Source organism: Rattus rattus, chromosome 1 (genome assembly GCF_011064425.1).
Source record: "Rattus rattus isolate New Zealand chromosome 1, Rrattus_CSIRO_v1, whole genome shotgun sequence".
Taxonomy (NCBI): domain Eukaryota; kingdom Metazoa; phylum Chordata; class Mammalia; order Rodentia; family Muridae; genus Rattus; species Rattus rattus.
Window position 1 is genome coordinate 240873882 of NC_046154.1, and position 16812 is coordinate 240890693.

The 16812-nt window shown below is 44.1% G+C and overlaps 1 protein-coding gene across 1 annotated transcript in view; it reads left to right on the forward strand.

The window, feature by feature from the left end:
* Positions 1–16812, forward strand: part of Tg (thyroglobulin) — a 180387-nt gene that overhangs the window by 91101 nt on the left and 72474 nt on the right. Inside the window, 4 exon segments of the mRNA XM_032916270.1 lie at positions 3017–3239; positions 4694–4787; positions 7093–7252; positions 12081–12283. Of these exon segments, the coding sequence (XP_032772161.1) occupies positions 3017–3239; positions 4694–4787; positions 7093–7252; positions 12081–12283 (680 nt within the window).

A 16812-nucleotide genomic window follows, 5' to 3' on the forward strand; every position in this document is an offset into this window, starting at 1 on the left:
ATTCTGGAACAGAATCACACATTTTCTCTAGAAAGAATCATATGAAAAACATGATAGGCTTCATAACTATATTCTGTTATTAAATACATTCAACTGTCATTGTAGCCCTTGGTCTTATCTTCTTCTGGACATTGATATTATAGAGTTGAGCTGGATAAATTTTTAACAGAATATTCAACCAACAGTGTAGCTAATCTATGTGGGAGTTATGCTGAGAAATTAAGGTTGGGCTTTAAGAAACAAATTAGATGGCTCTCTGTTACTTCAGGCCAGAAGTTCTATGGATATTCATGTTCTGAGGAGGAGTGTGCACATCTGCACCTGCAAACCCAGAGTTCTTTCACTGGTCAAGGCGGCACATGGCATTTGGGAAGAATCCACCATGTCTGCAAGGGTTAAAGTGAATGCTACCTATCTGGCATGTTTACTGAGCTTGTGCATGCAGAAATCTAGAAAAGGTAGAACCAGGCAGCCATCAGTGGGAAACATACTTGATGCTCGGCTGAAGTGGTGTCCACACTCTTGCTCCTGTCCTAGCATATGCCCAGCCTATTTCCCATGAAGCAGAAGAAATCTTGACCATATTAGTAGCCACAGTCCTAAGCAAATACTTAAGACCCTTGATTATAGTTGTTGGGAATAACTTCAGTCATGATTTGTGCTCTAGGCCCTACTAGAAAACAACTGCCTCTGTTCATCATGTTTCCATCTGGGTCTCTACCTCATACTACAATCCTTTTTCTAATGAAGAAGTCTTCTTTCTCTCTCGAGCCCTCTTCTGTTCTCCCACTCCCCTCTTTCTCCCTTCATCTTTTCCTATATCTCTTATTTTTTCCTCCCATTCGTTTACGCACTTACCTATCTGGCCGTCTTCCACCCTTCCTCCCTCTATGTCCATTCCTTATTCCTTCCATTTACTTAGCCACACATACATCCTCCCAAATCTCCTGCCATTCATCTCTCTTTCTCTCCTGTCTCTCTATCCACAGGTTGAGTTCCTTCTGTTGGCCATGTACCAGGCTTAAAACACACTCTCCATTGCCACTGATTTTTGACACCATTGTGTTGTAGAACTACTACCATTCCTGTTTCACATGAGGGAATTTGAGGGTCAGAATGACCACATGCTTTGGACAAATTTGTCTTTTCCATAATGTGAGGATCAGGTGTGCTCCCAGAGGATAATGGGTTCTGTCTTCACCCTTCAGAGTCTATAGCAAGGTCACTAACATACATTACAACAGATTTGTTTTTCAAATTCATAACCCTCTGACATATTTGCTATGGAATTTCTTACTGAGTAGAGTATTTTGTTCTGTCTACTATAGTATATATACACTCTCTGGCTAGACATTAGCCACAGCACTCCATAACATAGTGATAACTCAAAATGTCCCTAGTCATGGTCAATATCTTCCCTGGTTATGAAACCACTGCATGCAGCAAGGTTCTTCGGGCAAGGATAAACTTCTGCTCACCAGCTTTTTCTCAAGCACTTCTGTTTGTCATTACTATCATAAACTCAGTTTTATAGAGTGAGCAGTGTAGAAATAGAACAGCTTTGTTTTCTGTCCAAAAAGCTCAGAGCAGAGCAAGCCTATCTTAGGACAATAAGACTTCTTAGATACATGCATGCATGCATACATACACACACACACACACACACACACACACACACACACACACACCTTTCTTTTTAATATTTATAGCTTTCTTTGTGCAAGAGAACTCATGTGAGGAACCATCGTTAGAACCCTTGGCATTGAGCCTAGGATCCACTATTAGTTTACTGAATCAACTAATGAGGGGAAATAGAGGTAGGAGGGGAAATAAATAGGGTATCTCCCAGTGAACTGATTAATGTGGTGGCATGCATTGGAGAACCTCTAGAACACTGAGCAAGGCTAAGCAATACCAGCTATGACCTTATGAACAAAGACTTTGGACATGAACCTCCACCAGAGATGACCTGATAGAGGAGCCTGGAGTGATGAACCAATAGGAAGTGGGAGAGCTGACCAGACTTGACTTGTGTGAACAGGAATGGTTGGCCTAGAGCAGAAGGGAGAGCTCCAAGTCCTGAATTACCCATCACAGTCTAGCTCCACCTTAGGACTGTAAACCCTTTAGTCACAAGAAGGAAAGAAAAGTGCTCTAGTAGTTTTTTTCAAAGAACATATTCTGGCTGGACTCAGCTCCCCAACCCCCATATATGCAGCAGCTGTGCAGCTTTGTTGGTCCTGAGCAACCAAAGGAGGGGCTATTCCAAGAACTGTTGCCTGTCTGTGGGATATGCTTTTCTAGTGGAGGTGGGAGGCTGCCTTGTCTGGCCTCAGTGGGAGAAGAAGATACCTAGCCCTGCAGAGACTTGATGTACCATGGCGGAGAAATACAGAGGCGGTGGTTCTCTACTCTCTCAGAGGAGAAGGGAGGGAGGGTAAAGGGCACTGGGGGGGCGTGGTAGCAATTGGGATATAAAGTGAATAAATAGAAATTAAATGAATGAAAATAAATAAATTGTGGGCAGATTTGCTTTTTGTCCCAAATCTGTGCTAGCTAACTGGAGAAATGCCTTTATCCATCTCTCAATATGAGTGATCTAGTCATTCCAGGAATAAGAGAATAAGACTCATGCTCAGTCTTCTACTCCAGACTCCTGGTTGATGGATCATCTCTTACTGTAGGCCCAACTGTCCCTTTTCTAGGCTCCCAGGTGTGGGTCAGCAACTACTCTTTGGGAACGTCAGAAGAATGCAGTAGACAGTTCATAAACAGGAATCAAAAAGCCCTTGCTTGTGCTTTGTGCCTCATGGACCACCTTCTGCTATTACTAGTCACACTTGGTGGTGTTGACATTGAAAGCTAAGCTTTGTCAATTCTTAACTATGGATGAAAATGAACCACTGACATTTTAAAGTTCCCCCAAACTACAGGAATATTTGTCTTCTTGCTGAAAACCATCTGAAATGCCAGTTCTCACTGTCTGTCCACCCCTCTGCTCTTGTTTTCTCACCAGGAGCCCCTTTGCACCAATTTGATGGAATATCCACACCTTCTGTACGCATTGATTCCTTTGGCCAGCTTCAGGGTGGGTCCCAGGTCATCAAGGTGGGCACTGCCTGGAAACAAGTATATCAGTTCCTTGGAGTTCCATATGCTGCCCCACCTTTGGCAGAAAACCGTTTCCGGGCACCAGAGGTCTTGAATTGGACAGGCTCCTGGGATGCCACTAAGCCAAGGTATGGAACAAGTTGTGTCATGTTGGTGAATACCCAAAGAATGCCTATCTTGGCTTAATCTAGCATGGCAGAGCCAGGTGTTCTGTTTAAAACAAAATATGGGAATGCATTCCATTAAATAGCACTAGGGTGATACAGGTGTCCAGGGTACTAAGGTAGGCCATTTGGTGAAAGGCTCAGGTGTTCTGTTCCAGGCAGCAATTATGGAGCATAGGCCGCCAAGGAGGTACTGCATTTATTAACATGGCTCTTCTTAAGTCTCCTTGGGGATTTTTGTGCAGGAACATGAGACTATGAGAGAATCTGTAACAGATTCATATGGGACAAGCCTAAAGGGTCCACATGCATCATGCCAGCCTTGTATTTGTCAAAGTCAACAATATCTGACTGCCTCATTCTCCTGAGTACTTGAGACTACAGGTGTTACCTGGCAAGACATGTAACTTAATATAGTTAAAAATTCAGCACGATGGGGAAGATGAATGATTCTATTAATAAAAACCAGTATAAGGAGCTCTCTTTCTCCTTCCCCTTTTCTGAGCTCATCACTCAGATCTTATTATTTTTTCCCTCATCAAACCTTTCATGTTAAACATTGACATGATGAATAATACTGTAGTATTTTGTGAGAGAAGTAGCTTAGTTCTGTGGGGTGTAGACCCTAGGTGCTTCTGCCACCTACATTTCTCCTAGGACCCCATGGCTCTGTTCTTAAGAGAAGTGTTTTCCATGTGCTATATGGCTCTGGCTGCTGAGCAGATGCCTATCCCTAGAAGTATAGAATAAAGGTTCCTGAAACCTGTCATAAAGATGATGAGGATCATCTTAGTGGAATGGCAAAGGGAGTGTGATAGAGTCTAGTTGTCCCCCAGTTAGGAAGCCCCAAACACAGAGGCAGTAATTAGAGAACCTTTCTATGCTAGAATGTACAGAGGGACTGAAGATGTAGGTGGTCACCCAGATCCTGGAGAGACAGTAGCTACAGAGTCCAGCACTGGCAACTCTTGGAAGATGAATACAATAGCCTTGGATAGATGATATTTATGTGACCATTAGGGGAGGTCCAAGATGAGTCTTTAAACAAGAGGCCAGTCAATCCTCTTCCCTAATGCGGAAGATAGGTCTGACATCTCTTCTGAGGGCAGAGTTTATGCAATTCAGCAAGGCAAGACAAAGTCTTGCAGCTCACTGTCTCCTTCTCTGGCCTTGGTCTCTGTTCAGCATGTTTGCCTTGGTGGTAAGTTTCTCCACAGGCCTATGGCCAGAGGAGGCCATAGACATGCTGTTGCTCTTTGGCTATATCTATGACTTGGAGCTTCCTCACTGCCTCAGAGCAACAGAAAAAAAAAAAAAACAGGCCTTTCACTCTGGCCCCAAGATGTGATTTTGGAGGAGGGGGAAGATAGCAGGTCCCCTTGTTATTTCTCTGAAAATCCTGTGCCTTATTTCTGCAGGGCCAGCTGCTGGCAGCCAGGTACCCGTACCCCCACACCTCCTCAAATCAGTGAAGACTGCTTATATCTCAACGTGTTTGTCCCTGAGAACCTGGTGAGTTAAGAAGCACTTGATATGTTGTCTGGTAAATAAAATAACTCCCTTTGGCAACCCTGTTCCCCCCTTCCCTGGGCTCTATAAGAACCTGTACTCCTACAGCATTATCCTTACAGGCTTGGAGCTTCCTTTGTGAGGGTCAAAAGTAAATGGGGGCCCTCAGAACTTCCCAGGAATGTTCCCATGTAAGGTGTATGAAGATGAAGCGTTAGGCTATCATCTAACTTCCTGTATCTGCTTAAGAAGCCACTGCTGTCTTAGGGCTGAGTAATTGGAGTACCACAGCCCATGAAAGGAAAGGGAAGCAGGAACACTGGTAACAACACTCAAGGAAGTCAGTGTGACTGCCAGCCCTATTTCCCTCTGGCTCACTGGCTGTGTGAATAAACTGTACCTTGGATAAGACATAGCCTTCTGATCTCAGTGAGCACAGGCATGAATGCACTCATTAGCTATAGTATAGAATGATGGGACCTTGAAGAGAGGGGGTGATAAGGTTCCATTCCACCCAAAGCTGGTCACACTACATACCTACTATGATGAATTAAATCCTGGAGATAGCATCTCTTCCAGCTCCCATTCCTTCAGTGTCTTAGAGAAGGCAACTTAGGTTTTATGAGCCCAAGGTAGCAGCTTTGAGGGAGAGAAGAGAAGTAGCATGGCCTCTGCTCTCAAAGCTCCTGTGTAAATTAAATCAGTTCCTCATAGGTTAGTGCTGGTCTGAGTCTTTATGGGGCAGTGATTCATGAAGGGAACACTGGGAATGGCAGTAGAGCTAAGGTGGTAGAATGGCACGGTGATCTGGCATGGTAAGACTACAGTTGAAGAAATGAGGTACTCAAACTGGAAGGGAAGAGGAACAGTGGCCATTTGGGCATAGATACTGACAGGGTGGAAAGAGGATAAGCAGGGGAAGTGGTGGCCTGTCTCCAATGTGACTGCAGACCTCCCAGCACCTCTCAGAAACCTTAATCGCTCTCACAGGTAAGAGGACAGGAAACTCAGTCTGCAACTTTCCCAGGTCACTCAGCAGGAGAATAATTAGAGCAGGCTGGTTGGGGATAGAGTTTAGTGGTGTGTGGCTTATAAGAACATTTTATACTTATGATCTCATCCATGAAAAAATTAAGCACAGGTGGATTCTCCATCTTGAAGCTATTAAGAGCTAGCTGATATAAGGACATGGGGGCCACTGGACAGCATAGAGAATGAACTCTGTTTCTTGATTCTGAATGTACAGTCCCCCACCTACTCGGTGGGTATTTGGTTGATTATCCTGGGCCATTGTTATATTCCCATCATGGCCTTCAGGAACGGGAGTTGTTCTCAGCAATGTGGGACCTGTGCACATAGTTGACAGGTCCTGAAGAAGAGGCCTTAGTCTTTGGATACTTTGAACTGCAATGGACACAGAGGCTGAATGGACCCTTTGTGTTATCAGTAGTGGATAACTACAGCCAACTGACTCATCCCTTCCTGGCCTGTTACCAGTACAGCTACTCAGTAGATTTGGGGAAATAGGAATGTTGGGGTTTTCTCTGTCCTATTCCATAGACCCTGAGACAATGAGACTTAGTGTCAGAGCTAAGCTTTTGTAGGTCTAAATATAGCCTACCTGGGAATCCATACTCTCACAAAGTAGGGATCTTTCACCAAGGTAAATGCCTTAAAGTACGATGGAGGAGATATCAAGCCTGAGATGTAGGACTTGTCATAATAAGAACCAGAAAGTCTTCTGAGATAGAATAGGATCAGACCAGGGAGGAAGTAGATCTCCAAGTCTGTATTGAGTATGGTTCCTACACCTGCTCACTGTGAAAAACACTCGCAGAATATCCTTACTTCAATGAGCCTCCATTCTCCTACACATAGAATGGGAAATAGTAACTCCTTAGAGCTGGCATCACAGACTTCCACAGTTAGGCAGCTTGGGACACACATTGCTTTCCCCACATTCTGGAAGCTTGAAAATCAAGATCAAAGGCCATGGGGATGCCTTTTTTATCTTCTTAGCTTGCACTCGGCACATTTCTCCCTTGTGTATGTCTATATACAAATTCCTTCTCCTTATGGGATCAGAGTTCACATAGGGAGCTACAATCAGGTCTCCAAGCATGATGACTTTCTGAGCATCCGTGTATGAATTTGATGGGAAAAAATTATCCCCTTGGATATGGTTAAATGTGTACCAAGGCAGAGCAGGCAAGAGAACTAGTGTGGATTCAGAGTCTGTTTTCAAGAATGGCAGTTGGTCCTCTCACAAGTTCAACTTTAACCTTTTCTATCTCTCTAATCCCTTCAGGTCTCCAATGCATCAGTTCTGGTGTTCTTCCACAATACCGTGGAGATGGAAGGCAGTGGAGGTCAGCTGAACATTGATGGCTCCATTCTGGCTGCAGTTGGCAACCTCATCGTAGTCACTGCTAACTACAGACTGGGGGTCTTCGGCTTCTTGAGCTCAGGTGAACTGTCGGTGTGATGGAAATCAACTTTCTATCACTATAAGAGATAATTAAGACCATTTGCTTAAGAGAGGAAATATTCTAGTTTCACTGTGAATCTGTTTGTGCTCTAGTCACACCTTGCACTCCCAACCACTTAGGAAAAATTAAGTCCTGGCCCAGCACAAATATCTTCTATCTTCCCTTATTTACTTACATATTCCTCTGTGATAGCAGCAGTGGGTAGTGCTGGTCAATAGTGGAGAGGGTAATGCATTGGGATTCGAAGAGCTAAGGCCAGTATTGGCCCTCAAGGTCAGTATGACCTTAGACCACCCTCCCTTTCTCAGTGTGTAAGATACCTCTTCTTTACATAGGAAAGGTTTTCCTCTACTTTCAGAGCTAAGGAAGACAAATACATTCAAGAGGTTTCTAAAGTCTTTGGGTATAGGGGATGAACATCATCACTGCTTTCCAAGGCAGAGGAGACTCTGAGTCCTGGAAAGACAGATGCAAAGCAGGAGGACCAGAAAGAATGTGGGGAGGCACTGGGGGAACCATTTAATGTGAGGTCTTAAAAGCCCCAGAGGAAGTGCTAGGCTGGCCTACACAGCAGGCAGTAGTTAGTGCAGAGCATCTTAAATCTGGTGGAGATGCTAATGAAAGGCACCTTTGGGTTTAGTTTTGGAGCAATAGTTTCAGCAGAGAGCTGTTGGTGTGAATGGAGTCTTCTTCATTCTCCACCCCCTGACGGATGCTAGGTGGTATGCAAAGTAAAGGCAGTGTATGGTGCCAGAGATGTTGTGCAAGTTTTTCTGCAGTGTAGAGGATGGCCCAATTATTAACTTTCTTTTTTAGAAAGGAAAATTTTCTGTTGTGTTTTCTGTCCTCCAGTCAAACACAAGCTGTTTCTCAGGAGCTTTTAATGATATTTAGGGCTTAACTGACTGAAGTTGGCCCCAGAGAACTCTTTCCAGACACAGCTAACATTGGCTTAAGGCTTCTCTAGACAGCAGAGTGACTTTCCATATGTCTTCTATCCTGAGGGGAAATTAGAATTTCAGGGAGTGAAATCTTCTTTAGAATTCATAACCTTCTCAATGGGCAAACTTATTTTAACCTATGGTGTAGGCATCTGAGGGAAGGTCACCAAAACTTCCAGAATACCCAGTCCTTCCTGACTTATATCAGTGCTACCTTATCATTTGACGGGTGGTAAATTAAAATGCTATCAATTGGAGGGAAAGAGTTACACTTCAGATGATTTCTATTAACTAGACATTCTGACTGGATTCCCTCAGTTCTCAGGCAGTACTAACTCCTGTCTGCCATGCCCTTTTCCAGGAGGAAAATCAAGGATCAGAAAGGGCAAGTGCTTGCAGATTATCTATAGACCATGGCAGACTAAAGTTTAATTTGGCTCTCTGCTGCTCAGATGGCAGAATTAAGAAACTATGGATTCTTAGAGTGGCTTCTTGGAGGTCTAAACCTTGTGCATCAGACTTCCTCTTATGCTGTCACTTAGCTGGGGAGGCAGCCCCTTGCTTTGTTCACTTTACCCCTGGTCACAGGGTACCTCCCTCAACCCAGAGCTTCTAGACCTGTTATACTTGGCTTCCCCACAGATCTATCCAGAGAGGTTTCAGTTCTTCCACTCTGAATTCTATCACCTTCTCTTCTGGTAAAGTACCCAGCCAGGACCCTAGAATACTAAGTGCAGGGGTGAGGGAGACAGGGTAGGCAATGTGCCTCCAGGCCTTGGTAGTGTAGAAACAGAGCAGTTGCCTTCTGAATCAGGAGCCAGATGGAAGACCATCTGTCATAGTAACTACACACTGACAGGACTTCAGTCACCAGGTACTCTGGGCCTGTTAGAAGGTCTTGTATCTTCTCTAGCCAGTAAAACAGTCACATAGCCTACCATTGGTAGTCCCTCACAGTAGCCATTTCTGCTCTGAAGATAAAGCTGGCCCTGCTAAGATAATCAGTGAGATACGTTTTAGGTTTCAACATGTTCAATTATATTTCAGAATAAAACCATAACTTTGATGCCTACTTCCAGGGCAGTCCTGTTGCCCTTATAGGCATTAAGTTGGTCATCATCAGGTCTGAACGAAGCATGTTCTACAACCATCCTCATTTTATACATGGAGAGAATCAAAATGTGTGGACACTAAGTAGCCTTCCCAGGGCTCCTGTTTGTAACAAGTGTTGGAGCCAGGATTTCATCAAAGCCCATGCCTTTCCACTTCCCACTGGAGTCCATGGACAAGACTAGGTCCTATTAGGGCCCTCTGTAGTTTGTGAAGAAGCAAATGAGGGCCATTCATGTAATAAAGGGTAAGGTAGATATTTACTGGGCAGTCCTGTCCAGAATGCTGGACACTTGGAAGTGTGGAACAGAACAGGGAAAGAAGGCACAAACATAATAACAAAATGATATCCAGAAAGTCTCCACTGGTACTGACCTGCCTCTGTGAACCAGTTCTGGGGTGGTGCGTGTGTGTGTGTGTGTGTGTGTGTGTGTGGGTGTGTGTGTGTGTGTGTGTGTGTGTGTGTGTAGATCAGGATCCTGATTGCAAGGTACCTTGGGCTTGGCCGCACAGTGCTACAAGGGATCACAGATGTGCTGAGCAGCGCTGGGCACTAGGGCAGCTGACTAGGAAGCAGGCCTTAAGGGCCTACAGTCAGGAAATTTGATGTGGTGACAATGAGGGGTTGAGGTTCTGGAAACCAGCACTTATACTCTGTAATACTTGTCATAAAATTCTCAAAGGTGTTTATGGAGTTGGATTGACTTTTAAGACAAACAGTTCTAATTGTGAGTTAGGATTTGAGCTCCAACTCAATCTCACATTTGCTTCTTGCATCTAGACAAATTTTTATGCTTCAAACAAATGAAAGCCAGAGGCCAAGGATGAACCAGACCCTTCACAGCACAATGGACTATCTTCTGCCTTTGGGTGCTTAGGGAGAATATGCATTGGAGGTGTAAACACCAAAGAGTTTGTACACTGGGAAGTGTATACATTGAAAGTTTGGGAACTGTTCTCCAGGATTACTTTCTGCCTTCAGCAGTTCCTGGCACCGAAGGAAGCCAGATTTATCCTTGTTTGATGAAAGTCTTACTGAAGAACCCCACTTCTTATTTTCCAAGAATCTAAAGACCTCCTACTGTCTTTGTTAAGCCTCATCACAGGGTGGGAAGCTGACACCCAGGCAGCAAGTATCCGGAACAATCCTCTCACACTGTTCCTGGCAATGCAGACTGTGAATGTCACTTCCTAGACCCACAGGCTTTGCTCGTATTCACTCAACACCCTGTTCTCCTGGATTCCCAGAGGTCCAGAGGAAACAAACACATTGATCTTGACAAATGGAACTCAGGAGCGATCCAGAAAAGGCCACATCGTAGGCAGGGTTTGCCAATAGCTTCACCAGACCCAGAACATGAAAAGCATTTTAAGAGAACAGAAAACTCCACAGCTGGAAGAGTAGTTTGTGTTATTTATGTACTCCCGGCTGCTGTTCTCTTCAGCTTTGCAAATATTGGGTCAGGGAACCAGCATGTAAGATTTTCCAATCTTTTCTATTCGGGAATATGGAGTCTTTCTGATACTTTTTTGTTGTATATGGAATCCCCTCAATCATAGCTATCCTTTGAAGTCTCATGAAGAACTGTGAGAACTTGAGGAAGATGTGGGCTGTGTATATATTTGTATGCACTTGGTGATGGAGTTGCAGGGTGTGTGTTCTTTGCTTTTCTTTTTGCTCTGACAATATATTTGACCAAAGCACCTTAAAGAAGCTGGAGTTTTCTCTGGCTCACTCTCACATTTTGACAGTATATCTCATCATGGTGGCAAGAACATATAGTAGCTAATAACACTGTCCCTGTTATCAGGACACAGAGAGGTGTGAGCACTGGGGCTCTGATCATTTTCTCCTTTTCACTCAGCTCAGGAGCCCAGCTAATGGGATGGCACCACCTTCATTCAGTGTGGTTTCCCCACCTCAACTGAGCTAGCCTAGAAACTTGCTCATGTTTGTACCCAGAGACTACTGTACTAGGAATCCTAGAGCATGTCAAGCTGACAGCTTCTAAAGGCAGAGTCAGAGAAGCCAAGATGTGTGGGAACTCTGGATGATACCAGAGTGAAGCCTAATGTTCACAGTCTGATACTGGAAGACCAAACAGTGCAGTAAACCAACAGGGAGACTCTGTTATTGCATCATGAAACAACTAAAGAACACTGTAGTGTCTGAAAAGAGCTAAGGAGATGTATATCTTTTTTGTTATTTTGTGTGTGTGTCCATGTAATTTCATTTAATATGGTGCTGCATCTTCAACAAATAGTTATTAAATTCTGTGACATAGGGAAGAGACATGGGTTCAGTGGCACACTTCTAAAGCCACGAAAGATTAGGTATAAGAAAAACTGTTTTCCCTTCAACAGCATGGTATAGCCTCTGATGGATACACCTGAAGTGGGATCTAAGCTGTCAAGTGGAAATCATGGCCTTTTCTGGACTGGAACTGAACATGCATAGCCTCTGCTCTGCATACCACTTCTTCCCATTGGCCTGCCTCTGACAGATGGGAAAGCCATGACTAGAGAGTGGAGATTTTTCCAGTCTCCTGGATAGTCAGTCCAAAGCTCAAAGACAAGTCAGGTTAAGTTTGATTCCAAAACCCAAAATGTCCCCACTTGTGTTGGTAGCTTATGGTACTGCCTGAGTGGATAAGAGCTCAAGCCCCCACAAGGAGCCTTGTGTCTGACATAGCACTGTAATTGTAATACCTAAAGCTGTTAGGACACACAGGCTAATGACATCCTTCTTTTTGTAGGGTCTGATGAAGTAGCTGGCAACTGGGGGCTACTGGACCAAGTGGCAGCTCTAACATGGGTGCAGACCCACATTGGAGCATTTGGTGGGGACTCTCAACGCGTGACACTGGCAGCAGACCGTGGTGGGGCTGATGTGGCCAGCATACACCTTCTCATCAGCAGACCTACCAGACCCCAGCTCTTCAGGAAGGCTCTGCTTATGGTGAGTGGCATGGCTGGCCTTCAATACTACTCAACCATCTCCCTGATTTGGAGATTAGCTGACTGCAGTTGTTGGTGGTCTTCTCTCATTCCTCATGCTATCATTGTTCCTGATCTGGTTATCACTCCAAGCATGTATGGTGCAGGAGGTCAAAAGGCTTCCTGACAGCTTTTCTCTCAGGAGGAAGATTCTCTGTGGCGAGTATCGCTACTCCCAGAATTCTTTTTTTTTTTCATCTTTATTAACTTGGGTATTTCTTATTTACATTTTGATTGTTATTACCTTCCCCGGTTTCCGGGCCAGCATCCTCCTAACCCCTCCCCCTACCCTTATCTATGGATGTTCCCCTCCCCATCCTCCCCCCATTACTGCCCTCCCCCTAAAATTCACGTTCACTGGGGGTTCAGTCTTGGCAGGACCAAGAGCTTGCCCTTCCACTGGTGCTCTTACTAGGATATTCATTGCTACCTATGAGGTTGGAGCCCAGGGTCAGTCCATGTATAGTCTTTGGGTAGTGGCTTAGTCCCTGGAAGCTCTGGTTGGTTGGCATTGTTGTTCATATGGGGTATCAAGCCCCTTCAAGCTCTTTCAGTCCTTTCTCTGATTCCTTCAATGGGGTTCCCGTTCTCAGTTCAGTGGTTTAATGATGGCATTCGTCTATGTATTTGCTGTATTCTGGCTGTATCTCTCAGGACAGATCTACATCTGGTTCCTGTCGGCCTACACTTCTTTGCTTCATCCATCTTGTCTAATTGGGTGGCTGTATATGTATGGGCCACATGTGGGGCAGGTTCTGAATGGGTGTTCCTTCTGCCTCTGTTCTAAACTTTGCCTCCATATTCCCTCCCAAGGGTATTCTTGTTCCCCTTTTAAAAAAGGAGTGAAGCATTCGCATTTTGTTCTTATTGGAGTTAAATGTTCTTGTCAGTGAAGAAAACTCACTACTCAGGATTTGTCTAGTGGGCTGAGATGCCTGCTAAGTGGGAGTGGTGCTACTGCTACTTCTGCTGCTGCTGCTGCTGCTGCTGCTGCTGCTGCTGCTGCTGCTGCTGCTGTTGCTAATGATTCACTGATGTTGATGGTGACAAGAAGGAAGAAATTACCTAATTGGATAAATCAGAAGCTATTCTGACACTGACTAGCTTCTGCTTGTATAGAGCATCTGGCTGGTCAATAGCACTGTATTAGATGCTGGAGTACCATGATAAATCAGGCACACCCCAGTTCACAGGAGGCTTGTGGGTTTCAGGGCAGGAGATACAACATACACAAGGATCATGAGACATTTGAAAAGAAGCCCCTGACAAGGATAAGGGATGGTAACAGTGTGAAATGTCATGGCTCTGCGGGGAATATCTGAATGAAAAGCTACAGGCCTTCGAAGCAGCGACCACTGGCAGAGCCTTGGTGACAGTGGCAGTGTGAGGACAGTGTCCGCAGTAGTACCTGATTAGTGTGTAGCTTCAGTTTTTCTTCTGTGTATGGAAAATACCCAAGGGTTTTCTTGTGCGTTTATTCAGTTATTTGCTTGTCTCCTTTTATGATCCTAGCCATTTGTAAGCATCTGATCAACGGCACTAAGGACATTCCAAGACTTGGTCTTGCCAAGTAAAGTAGGTTTGCCAGTGAGACTCAGGGATGGAGTTGTCACCTTCACAGGGATGGGAGTATAAGCATATAGTACCATATCCTACTTTTAAATTATGATTCAGATTTTATGGATTTTTACATGTTCTGAAGTGCGGATGACCATTCTTGCTATCTAGTGCCAGAATTATTTTTATCTTCTTACACAGATAGTCAGAACCCACTGAATGTGAGCCCCATACTTTCTTATCCACAAAGCCACTGAAAGATTTTCTTCTCCTTCCTATTGACTTCCTCTACTCTAGGACTTCATGTTGGTGAAAACACAAGGTGTTCATGATTTCTGTATTTCATGTAGCATACCATCTCTAAGTTTCACCAAGAATATAGTACATTTTATAAATGTATTCTAGATGTGAAAAGTATTCTAGAGTGGGGCTAGGCCAGTGTGTGTACATCTATTCATCTGTCAGTGGACACCCATTATTCTCCTTTTGGCTACAGCACTTCTAGGACCAAGCCATACATCTGAGGCTTCTAAGGAAGGCAGAAAACTGGCTTGAGATCCCATCTTGGAAAGCTTCCCTTAGAACTGAATAAGAAAACAGTTTGAGACATGAGTATTTCAGGCATAGAAATAGTAAGGAGGCCTCCAGTAATCCAAGCTAAGAAAGATTGAGGTATTGGGGAAATGACTCAGGCAATGAAATTCAGAACATTTGTTTAAACATCCGTAAAATCTGAATCATGTAAGTAAGTTGGATATGGCAGTATATGCTTATATTCCCAGCACTGGGGTGGAGGAGACAGCCCTATCTCTGAGTCTCATTGGCCAACCTAGTTTACTTGGCAAAACCATACTTGTGTAATATGTCACACAATTATAATACACAACAAAAACTAACGATTTGTGCTTAAGGAATGACATCCATGGTTCTCCTCTGGCTTCCACATGTACATGCACACAATTGTACCTGCACATACAGTAGCATGAATACACATGCACATGCACACACGGAAACAAGGGAAGATGAAGGATCATTTAAACCAAAGCCTTGAGCCTAAGCCTGCATAGACCTGCTTTCGCTAGGAATTTTAAATCAGATAACTATGTACTCCAGCCTTATTTAGCCCTTCTGAGAGCCGCACCTTTTATTTTGAGGGAGGAAAATGTCATTGCTTGGTCATAACTGATGTTTTATGGTATTGTCACTGTCCCTGACAGAGAGAAGAGCCACTTGCCTTTCTGTTTCTCTCTTTGAGCTGTAGGGGATTTTCCATTCCTTGGGCTTTTCCACACATGTACATATATTTTTATTCACAAAGAACACCCCCATCCTTTTCCCCTACCCATTCATCATTTAAAAATACCTTCCAGACTTTTGTCTCAGAACTAAGTGTTTTCTATGGTGTGTGTTGCCCAAATATTTCCTTTACAGCACCTGTCCTGATTTCCACAGGAAACTGATTACTTTCAGGACCAGATCAGCCCCCGCTAATGCCTGGTCTCTGGAGAAGAGTAGCTAGTGTACCTTCCCCTCCACAGGCTGCAGGTGCCTGGCTCAGCGCACCTAACAGTGAACAGGTGCTTTGGAAGCCAGTGTGCAAGTGAATAAGCAGGTGATCTGTTGTCTTTAGGGACCCAGGGCTCGCTGTGAGCCAGATCCTTCCTGCCATACTTTTCTTATGCTTCTTGCATCTTGGTTCCATTTTGAAGCATATTCAAATGGTGAGAACTTGGAGCGTATCTTCCGGTTCTTGGTGTTAAACTCAGTCTCTGGTGCTCTAGGTTGATCCTGGAGGTATTCCTCCAAGTCTCTGTCAGTAACCAGACCCTTTAAAGGACCTAGAGATGCTTGAATGCCTTCATTGGACCCAGAAGGCAGACTTTACTTTGTGGAGTTTTAAGTGTTTGGGGAATGTTAGAAACAAATGGCAGTGCATTTAAAAATAACCTCTCCGTCTGTTTTACACATTTGGAAGCAGCTTTTACAACCACTCCCAGAAGTCCTTGGGATTCTGTGAGCTTATTTGGAACTGAGCAAATAGAAATGCTTCAATACATTCATGGCGCTTACAGTGTTCTTTACCAATAGATGTGGGAGCTTCTGGTTTTTATTCCTGATTAAGATCTAGTGCTCTCTGCAAACCCTGGTTTGGGGACTGTTGACACATCCATCCAGAGAAGCTGCTGTGCTGATGTTTACTAGGCTATATTTAGTGTCCTGTACTTGACAAAATTTTCATTATCTTATCTCAGATGCCTCCCACTGACTGGCACAGGGTCTTTATTTTACTTTCTAGCTTAAAATAAGGAATCTGAGGCTTAGAGAATTTCAGCAACTTGACAAAGTACACATAGCAGAGAAGAAACTTCATGAGGGGTCACGATCTAAATCCAAGTCATCCAACATCCCTCATTACAATGCTTCTCCTCTGGTAATGGATTTTTCTCAGATCTAAATGGGGTTTCACATACCTTTAGCCCCAATAATTGGGAAGCAGAGGCAGTGGATCTTTCTGAATTCAAGGCCAGTCTGGTTTACAGAATGAGTTCCAGGATAGCCTGGGCTACACAGTAAAAAGTTGTCTCAAAAACCAGCTAGCCAGCCAACCAACCATCCAACCAACAAACAAACAAACAAGATGTACTAAAAAATAGTCAAACTAAGACTAGGTAGGCCTGGATAATGATCCTTGTGCAAAACCCTTCACCTTATATGTTTAGCATAAAATCAGTATATCTAATTCTACTGCCCGATATTCCCTTACTACCTCCAATTCCAACGGAATCCATTTCAACAATCGAAAAAGTCCCAGGATAGCTTACCTGCCCTGGATCAGGTTTGAAAAGAAATCAGCTTGGTATAGCCACACATTTCACAGAGCTGAGTTAGGCCAGGTTTCCAGGGAGAGAGATGAGGCTGTGAGCTCTGTGCTTG